This window comes from Rhododendron vialii, chromosome 3a (genome assembly GCF_030253575.1).
Source record: "Rhododendron vialii isolate Sample 1 chromosome 3a, ASM3025357v1".
NCBI lineage: Eukaryota > Viridiplantae > Streptophyta > Magnoliopsida > Ericales > Ericaceae > Rhododendron > Rhododendron vialii.
The window spans coordinates 5,367,375-5,377,742 of NC_080559.1; the positions used below are offsets into that span (position 1 = coordinate 5,367,375).

General features: G+C 37.0%; 1 protein-coding gene across 1 annotated transcript; it reads right to left on the minus strand.

Moving 5' to 3' along the window:
* Positions 1-1,503: 1,503 nt before the first annotated feature.
* LOC131319168 (calmodulin-7) lies at positions 1,504-4,670 on the minus strand. Its single transcript, XM_058349320.1, has 2 exons — positions 4,284-4,670; positions 1,504-2,128 (listed from the first exon to the last, which is right to left on the minus strand). The coding sequence occupies exons 1-2, from the start codon at positions 4,357-4,359 to the stop codon at positions 1,755-1,757; spliced, it is 450 nt and encodes a 149-aa protein (XP_058205303.1). The 5' UTR covers positions 4,360-4,670; the 3' UTR covers positions 1,504-1,754.
* Between the last annotated feature and the right edge of the window lie 5,698 nt (positions 4,671-10,368).

A 10,368-nucleotide genomic window follows, 5' to 3' on the forward strand; every position in this document is an offset into this window, starting at 1 on the left:
GGATAAAGTTCATTTTTTTTTTGCTCATCAAAAAAAAGTTTCATTAAAGTGGATAAAGTTCATTTATCTTTTACCTTTTCTAATTGAGAAATTGAAGCAAAATAGGAGTACTATTTATTGGAAGAAAAACAAAGAAGTTGCAAGGTTGAACTTTAAGGGCCCGTTTGTTTGACAAGACTAATAGTTAATGAGTACAAATTCTCGTAGGACGTGTAGTCTCATGAGACTGGTAGTGATGGAATCAATAATCCAACACTTCCATGATCATGTATGCTCCTTGAGTAATTGAATATTTCCCCCCAATGAACATCTTACTCTGCCCGAATCTTTTTACCAGATACTCCATATTTGATTCTCTTGAATATATATAATCAACTTAATGCTCTTATTCATTCAAACAAACGGACCATGAAAGTATGAATCTGTTGAAGATAAGATAGTCCAACCCGAGTGCTGTAATTCATTTTCGAGCAGCACTTATTTAACTTAATAAAGCTTGTTCTATAGATCATTCGTCAGACAAACAAACCAAGTTTGAAGACATTTTGAAGCCAACTCCACTTGATAAAAATGTAGGCAAAAAGGGTTTAATTGCAAAACCCACCTACTACCATAAACAAAACTCCTAAGTATTCTGAGGGTGCTGTCAAAGACCGTTGCCCAATAATAAAAGCTATTCTAGAATAGAAATAGCAGAATGATCTTTCAAAAGACTTTTTCCCTGTCAGAATCTTTCTTTTCTGTTACACAGTAAAAGTGCAAATATGGTACCCATCACCTCCGCTGGGATTGGAATCTTGCAAAAGGCCTCCCATAGGTGGCTTTGGTACCTCGATGTCATCTCATTGCCACCTAGGGTCACAGCAAACCCCAATGAAAGGAACTGCTCACCGAACCGCATGAAACCTTTTGGCCGAATTGTAAAAGTTAAAGTTATTTGAGCTCAACAAAACCAGGAGTCCTCCTAGTTTTAACACCGTAGCAAGCTATAAAATAACTTTGGCAAGTTCTTTTCGACAACACGGACTACCAACAATTAGGACTAGTAATCAGTATACAATAGTTACAATGGCGTCACACCACCTTTTAAATGGGTATTTTTTTAAAAGATACTCACCTTATTTGGTTCACAACTCAACTCATGTCATTTTCTTTTCTATACGTTTCTCAATGCATTTTTCTCTTTATCTCTCTCCACTTATTACCACTCATTATATCAAAAATAACTTTCAAAAATGCAAACCAAATAAGGTGGCTATCTTGCTCTAAAAGCTGCATATTTCGCGAGAGCGCGAAGCAAAGTGAGGATTGAGAACGAGAACTCTTTACCCAGAACCAGTAGTGGGGCCTCACTTCCAACTCATCGGTCAACTCCTATCCATTAATCACTCCAAATAATTTTCCCACAACCATGTGAATAGGACATGGGGAAAATATTACACATAAATTCTCATAAGTTCAGTTTAACAGATTGGGAAAAGAGAGAATAAAAAACAGCCAACAAGTCATAATAGACATTTTATAAGAACAGCGAGGAAGTTTTCACCAAGATGAGAATAACAGACCACTACATCCTTCAGAAGGTTTAATAATTCCAAAAACAGCCCTGATAATAAAACATTGACAAAAGGAAGCTAGAAATCCGTTACACTACTTAAAACCCTGTTCATTGTTTAGCCCATTACCCAGGACAGTTATAATCGTTCCGTTTCTTACCTTTTTGGTACGAGGAGAAAAAGGGTGGTCGTCGGTCATCACTTGGCCATCATGACCTTCACGAACTCCTCGTAGTTGATCTGGCCGTCACCATCAACATCAGCCTCCCGAATCATCTCATCAACTTCTTCGTCAGTAAGCTTCTCCCCGAGGTTAGTCATGACGTGGCGCAGCTCAGCAGCAGAGATGAACCCATTCTGATCCTTGTCAAAAACTCGGAAAGCCTCTTTCAGCTCCTCCTCGGAATCAGTATCCTTCATTTTCCTGGCCATAAGGTTTAGGAACTCTGGGAAGTCTATAGTCCCATTCCCATCAGCATCCACCTCATTTATCATGTCCTGCAGCTCAGCCTCGGTTGGATTCTGCCCCAGGGACCTCATCACAGTTCCAAGCTCCTTGGTGGTGATGCAACCTGTATTTCAACTTTCCAAATATTTAGAGGTTCACAGAGAGATAAATTTTCTAGTTATAGCGTGTGGATGGCTGCTAGTTTATGTTAAGTTTCCTAGCCTGCTAAGTATGTATTTTTTCCAATGCTACATATGTTCCTAATTCTATAACTCCTGGTAATCGATCTGGCCATCGCCATCAACATCACTCCAATCATCTCATCAACTTTCTAATTCACAGCATATATTCCCACTGTTGTGAATTTATCCTCCAAAATATCAAATCAAGAGTCTTATCGTCAATCGCTAACAGTAAGAGTATGGACCAACCATAGGTTGAAAACCATAGTCATTTCCTTCTCACATAGAGAAATTGGACTCAAAAAATTAAACAAAAGTATAACAACAGAGGAGAAAATAGGAGGGACCCTTAGGCTTAACCATGTAACAATTTAAAAGATAGACCGTAATTCACAAAAATAAACATCCTATATATTGACTATTCTACCCACAACTGTACAAAGAGAACGCAATCCCAAGTCAAGTTGCAAATCAAATCATGAATAAAAAAGTTTTTATCGATACACGAACCGTGAATTGAACTTAGTAATGAATAGAACCATAAAAATCTCATTACTATGTGAATGACTCGGAGTTTGTCTGACATCCTTTTATATCCCAAAAACACTTCTAGAAAACTCTAAAGCTCAGGAAAAGATGCCCCACAGGTATAGTACATTTTGACACTAAAACAACAATGTGTTCAACTGCTAGGGTGCTATTGCTTAAATCTGAAACTCGCTTGCCATACCAGTGTAGTCCAAATTAAGACCCAAGTTTAATATATGACTAACAAATAAAGAAACTTAATACTGCATAATTAATACTTCTTGCATTTTCCCTCCTTGGTGAAAATTTCCCCAGGTGCACATGGTGACCAATACATGGCCGTTGAATACATGGAAGAGCAAAAACTCCTTTAATAAGCTTCAATACAAAAAGTTCAATTGACAAATCATGTCCTCTTCGTTGGTACAGAAAGCAGGTACATTCACTTACCAGTAAAATGCGCATATCAGATGAAAGCCAAGGATCTGTTACTAAAGTTTCGCGAATAACCAAGAACCAATATTAATCAAACCACCTAGGCCTTTAGAAGTGTTTGTAACAATCCGCTATTTACACATAGCCTAGCCAGGTATGACCTGCATTAGTCATCTCCTGTGGGTTTTTTGCTCAACCACCAGATTGTACACCTTTGTATGTATCAAGCCATGTTGAAAATCTACTATTTATTCGTGAATGTAGACGTTTTATTACTGGCTAATATAGCTACATAAAACATGCGGACTTGTTTCTTCTTTTTTTCTATTATCATTCTACCCGTACAAATCGAATGTTAGTTCATGAGAGAACCAAATGGTTATATTCCCCCATCCAGTAGTATAATGAAGATACTTGTTTCCCGGTCGGGGGCACAGCCCGCCCCCAACCTTTTTCTTGCAATATATTCATGATTACTATTTTTTATATCTTAATTGCAAATTTATATAAAAAAAAATGGTCATCAATATAATGCATACACCATACTAACTCTCATACTAAGCTTGAATTTATATCTCATTTCACTCTTCAATTAGAATTTCGTCGTATTAGCACAGTAGATTTTTTGATAACCGGATGTATGAGCCAGCTTGATTTTGATATCGCTTAAATTTTATAGCATGGTTGATTTTGATAACCGTATTAGCATAGTTGATTTCGATATCGCTTTAATTTCATAACAAGCCAAAACTCATTACAGGGGGATATCAAATCGTCGTATCAACCCATTTAGGTTAAACCGACAAACCTTAAAAGAGTTGTAATTTAGCTAAACAATTAGATCAGAAATTACGGGTAATATTATCGTGATCCCCGAATCGATTAGACGACGGATTACCTTCCTACGGAGAACGAATCAGCAGTAACGATAACAAAACGGCAAAAATGAAGGTAAAAAAAAACAAAAACAATTAAAACACCAAAATGAATACCAAAAATAACAGAAGAGAACACAATGGATTATAATAACGATGTTAAAAAATAACAACGAAATTAACATAAGAGAGAATAACGGCGATGTTAGATGAAACCAGATCCGATAAATCCACGAAACGGGTCGAAGGGAGTACGAACCGTCCCCATCTTTGTCGAATAGGCTGAAGGCCTCCTTGAACTCGGAGATCTGGTCGTCCGTTAGCTGATCCGCCATTTCTTTTCGCAAAAGTCCTGTCGTAAAACGAACAGATAGAGAAAGAGGGGAGAGAGAGAGAGGAGAGAGAGAAGACAAACACGCGGTTTGTTCTGGTTATGGGTGGGGGGCACTCGTTCTTCTTCTTCCTCCTCTTCCTCGAAAGTTGCGTTATATATTCGAGCTTCGAACGCGGGGAGACTTTCCGATCCTTCCGATTGGGATACGCGGACGTGATTGTCCTATTAAATCCGATGCAACCGTGATTACCGCTTTGCCCCTTCCTTTGCTTCTCTCCCCTTTTTTTAGTACTAATACTCCTACCAATTTTCTTCATGTCCAACATGCCCTTGTTCCTTCTCTTTCAACCCCATCTAGGGTGGTAATCGAGCAAAATAAGCCAAGCACGGTATGGTTTAGTCTTGGTTTGAACTCTATTACACCTGGTCAGGGTTGGCTTGAGCTTGAATTTTTTTTGAAATTAGTGTTCACCCTCGGCTAACATTTGAACATTTTGTGATTGTGATAAGCTTTGATTGACTCGTAAGTCGTGAAATGTGCAAATAAAGTCAAATGTGCAAATCAATCTCGAGCTTTCAAGTTTGAGTAAATCTCGTGAAGTTCCAAATAACAAAAGATGGGAAAAAAAAATTTGTACACTGTCTTGCCTTTCATTGTGTCCGTAGCTTTTCAACACTAAATAGGTAATTTTTGTATTCCATACTTAACTCATTTTATTTTTCACATATTGTATGAGATATGAGAAGTGAGAAGGATTTGAACCAATCGGTACTGGAATGCACACCGACAAGTGCCAAACTTTTTGATGAATCCCTAGACTCCGTTTGTTTCAGGGATCTGGATTTGAGTTTTGAGGCCGTTTTTACAAAATGGACTTAAAGTACTGTTTTGTTGTGGGTCAGGGTTATACACCACCTTAACTTTATATAATAATAAAAACGAGAGTGGGTCCTATTGTACTCGGGCAATTTTGAGGGTAAAATGAGAGAGAGAGAGAGAGAGAGAGAGAGAGAGAGAGAGTCTTTTTTTTTTGCAGAGGAACGTTGATTCTGGCATGCCACTGTTCAACCACGTGACTGTTGTCCAAAAACAAACCCAGACCCATTGGAGAAACCGAACACCCAATGGGCTTTGAAACCAAATGCGGATCCCTGAAACGAACGGAACATTTTCATAACTCATTTGAAGAATTTTCTCAATCAGATACACAAGAGAATAAAAAATGTACTATGCAAAAGTTGTAAAGAAAAAAAGGTCAAATCTTGTATCTTTTTATTTATCGGTTTTGCTATTGTCAGTTTAGTGGGCTGATGATAAACACGTTAGAAGACAAAAAAAAGCACTTAGGCCCCGTTCCGCTTTCTTTTTAAACATTTTTTTGCAAAAAGAATGTAATTTCAAGTTCAAATATAATGAAAATGAGGAATAATTTTTCAAATTTTTTTGCACCGTTTAAAAGATCTTAATGAGATCTATCAAACAAGATCCATATTGATAGAAAAATTATTTGCGTAAACACAATTTTTGAGCTTGAAATTACTTTCATTTTCTAAATTTTTTTTCTTCAGAAAGCGGAACACCCCCTTATTTTGTGTACTTTATACACCCTTTATTACATATTCACATACTTACTATTATCAGCCAAATTGGCTGATTTTAGAATTGTCCTTTACTTATTTACCACCATATTTATGGATTGGTTCTCTGTTCATGAGCTCGTCGAGCCAAACACTTTATCACATGTGAGAGGAGCATTACAAATATCGGTTGCATTGAAATTTTTCTCAACGTCCTGCAATGACATTTCACACTTCCAGGAAAATAGTTCTTAAAATTAGAGCTGTTGAAAAAAGCCAAGGGCATAACTGTAACTTACATGATGGAAAAAAAGACCGAAAATACAAATTTTGGGAGGAGAGAAAAGATACACGAAGTAGCACGGTAAGACACACGACAACTACTATGGTAAAGAAAGAGGATCCTCTCCATCTGAAGATCTTGACCATATTTTCTAGGGAAATGATATTGGCACTCCAAAAATTGATGCAGACACTTCAAAAAACAAAAGAAAGTGGCTTTGGAGTTACACTGATTTTGGAGTACCTGCATCAATTTTTGGAGTGCCAATATCATTTCCCTATTTTCTAAACCGTATTTAAATCTAAAACTATTCCAAGAAATGAGCCATACAAATAATCATATGGTGCGTACGAACTGAATCGGAATACTATTACCAAAAAAAAGTAGTAATTGTATTCTAGATATCATAACCGGGATACTATTACCATTACCTTTTTTGGTAATGGTATCTTGATTCAGCTCGTGCGCACCTCAGACTTATATTTTGAGGTGGATAATTCTGTTTCAATGATTCAATTTATTTTGTGAAAAATAAACTCTTTCAATAATCAATAGACATAATTTATTAAACAATTTAATGTTCTTGACAAGTTCTTAAAGATTGACGATTTTAATTATCAAAAACTAGTCAGAAAATGACCTGCAAATGCCACGAAGAGGCTGGGTTCAGGACCGGAGACTATCCAATCCATATCACAAGAGATAATCACTTTCTTTGGTGGAGTTTTTAGAAATTTATTTTTGAGAGTTGGAGTGATAATAAGTGGAGAGATAAAGAGAAAAATTTATTGAAAATTGTGCCGAGAGTTGAAAGTTACTCTCAAACTGTGCCGTTTGAATTTTGACTGCACTGTCGAGAGTGAGCAATTAATGAAAATCTCTACGGTCGAAAAATATTTTCATTAGTTAAGAACATTTCCACCAAAATGAACGATTGATAAGCGATTACTTTCTGCAATCCGATTATTGACCGGAGAGAAGCCGATTCCCTCATATAAAAAACCGCGCGCAGTCGCCACGTGGATGTTTTTAGCCCGGTTGGTTGGTCCAGATCCACTCAGCCCACAGAATAACAATATCCATTTTACTCCGGTCCTCCTTTATTTTAAATGTGTTTGGACGGTCCAGATTTTAAATAAACTATTCACGCGAATAGTTTATTTATTTATTGAGCAAATCTGGACCGTCTATTACAACAATGGATTTGTAGCGATCGGTTGTGCCAACAGTTTTGCAAATCTGGACCGTCCATTACAATAATGGATGCATAGAGATCGGTTGTGCCAACAGTTTTGCACAACCGTTGTGCGTGTAATATTTTTGTTAAAAAAAAAAAAAAGGTAAAAATTCTATTCGGGGGCGGTGGTGGGGTCTACTGGGGAAGTCGTTCTTATCTCTCTCTCTCCCTCAACCTTTGGATTCTTTTCGTCGAACGCGGTTACGCGGTTCGAACGCGGTGTTTTGCGTTGACTAAAAGGGGAAAAGAGGTTCTCCCACGTCATCACTCCGTCGCCATCGCACTATTCTCAGGCGGCTGTATCCAATCTCTCCCCCTACCCTATTTGACTTTTTTTAAAAAGAATTTGATGACGCGATAGATATTCAGTTCAGCTTGCGTGCATTTCTACTAATTTTAAAATTATGAAGTTAACAATCGGACAAATCATCTAGTGGTCCCAATGATTGGAGTGTTTGATTTCTGTTCGAGAACGATAAATACTTATTAATTTTTTCATATTGTACCTATTTTCCCAAACTTTTTGGGGTTAATAATTCAAATTCTTGAATTTCTATCACGCCCCATTTGTCCAAAGGATATGTTTTAGAGGGATATAAATATAATATATGAGCAGATATGATATAAGGATGGATATTCATTTCGAAATTAGGAAAAATTTAATTAAAATGAATAACAAGACGAATAAAAGGATGACGTATAAATAAAGAGAGAAAAAAAATGTACAAACACTTATTAACTTTTTCATGCATATCATCTAAGCTAAAATATTGTGCCCCGCGGATACAAACATGCATGTTGTCTTTTCTATATCACCATCGGTGGTAGCCTAGATGACAAAGCCTTCTTCATTCCAGTCTTGCCAGTGGCAAGAGATTGGGGAATTTGTGTCTTTGCCATCCTGTACTTAGGTGGTGTTGTGGTGACGGTCTGTCTTCATGATTATGGCTTGAACTGGACATTTCACAGCGGGTAAAGAGCCCTTATGGTCACGCCCAAGGGGGTTGTTACGTTGGTCATTCCCTCCCATCCTTTTCGTTAATAATAAAAAAAGAGTGTCAATTCTATTTGAAACTGAGACTCTGCTGCCGTTCCGGATGAGCAGTATAAAGAACTTTAGGAAAATGAAGGTTTTTTGAACTCACATATTATGAAAATGAGAAATATTTTTTCGGATTTTTTTGCATTGTTTAAAAGATCTCAATGAGATCTATTAAACTAGATCCATATTGATAGAAAAATTATGTATATACACACATGATTTTTGAGCTTGAAAAACCTTCATTTTCCTAAAGTTCCTTTTGCTGTTCATCCGGAACACCCCCACTCACTTGTCTCAAATATTGAGATGCCATAAACCGGTTGTCAAGCTTGGACCCTTCTGGTAAGAGATCGAGAAAGACTTGTGTTCGCTTTGAGGTTTTAGAACCAACTCTTCTTTCTGTGCAAGATTCCTAAAGTTGTTTCTACCTATCTATCTTCACTCATTACCCAAAAAGTTTCCTCAAAATCTAAACCGAAAACAAGTCTTAAGTTGAAGAAAATGAGTTTGTTACATATAAAAATAAAAAATGCTCAAGTGACTATAGAATCTACATGTAACTTAAACAACAATTACGATCAAGGCTGACCCGACGTTGAAGGACCATGCTAGTCCAGCCGTCGTGTACTCGCAAGCACACAGATCACATAGGAGTGAGGGAACTCACATTATATAACTCTTATAAAAACTGGATAACCTAAAGGGATTGGACCCTAATCTAGTTAACAAAGTTAGTAATTTTGTTCTCTAACTAAGAGCAAGTAGGGCTGCAAACGAACCGAGTCGCTCGCAGCTTGGCTCGTTAGTGACTCGTTCAAGCTCGGCTCAGAAGTTAAACGAACGAGCTTCAGCCGATTTTTTCAACTCGTTTTGTAAACGAGCCGAGCTCGAGCTAGGATTAGCTCGGCTCGAGTCGGCTTGCGAGCTGGGGTATATATACTTAAGTTTAGGATTTTTATTGTTATTTCATAATTTGTTCTTTCCGTTTTTACTTTCTAGTCAACTAAAGGAAGCGAGAGCACACGCACATTTGTACTCCCCCTCTCCATAGGAAAATAAAAGATATATATATCTTCACAATCAAAATATTTTTGGTTGTATTAGGCCTATGCGAGAATATATATACATTTTTCGTTGGTTCGTTAAGGCTCGTGAACAAGCTCGAGCTCTAGTCAAGCCAAGGCCTGCTCGGCTCGAGCTCGACTAGTTAACTTTTCACTGAGCTCGAGCTTGAGTTTGTTAAAAACTTAATAAACAAACTTGAACACTATAAAACTTGGCTCGACTTGGCTCGTTTGCAGCCCTAAGAGCAAGTGCATGCACCAGACTTAAACAAATGAGACTTTTACCTATTATGGATTAGTTAAGAGCAAGTGCACCATACTTAACAAGTGAGACTTTAAGCTATTCTGGATAGTTGCGGTTGCGTTCTTATGAACTTAACTTAAATCTGAGAATTTTGTCTTTATTTGAATTTTTTTTGCAGTTGTTAGTTTTACGCTAAACTTTTGTCGGTTATTGATTCGTCTCGATAAGAGGAATTGGAAAAGTAAATTTTTTTTTAAACTTTTACCCAAGTATTTTGAAAAATAACTGTTTTTTTGCCAAAAAAAAAAAACGTTTTGGCCTAAAAAGTGGTTATTTCTCAAAATATTTGACTAAAAGTAAATTTTTTTTACTTTTTCGATTCCTTTTGTTGAGACGAATCAATAACCCACAAAAATTTAGCGCAAAACTAACAAATGCAAAAAAAAATTAAATAAAAACAATTTTCAAATTTAAGTTAAATTCATAAAGACGCAGCCAATAGCTACGGGAGGGCTTTCCAGCGGACTCAACAATGCATGGGGAGAAGAACATTCTCTCTGTC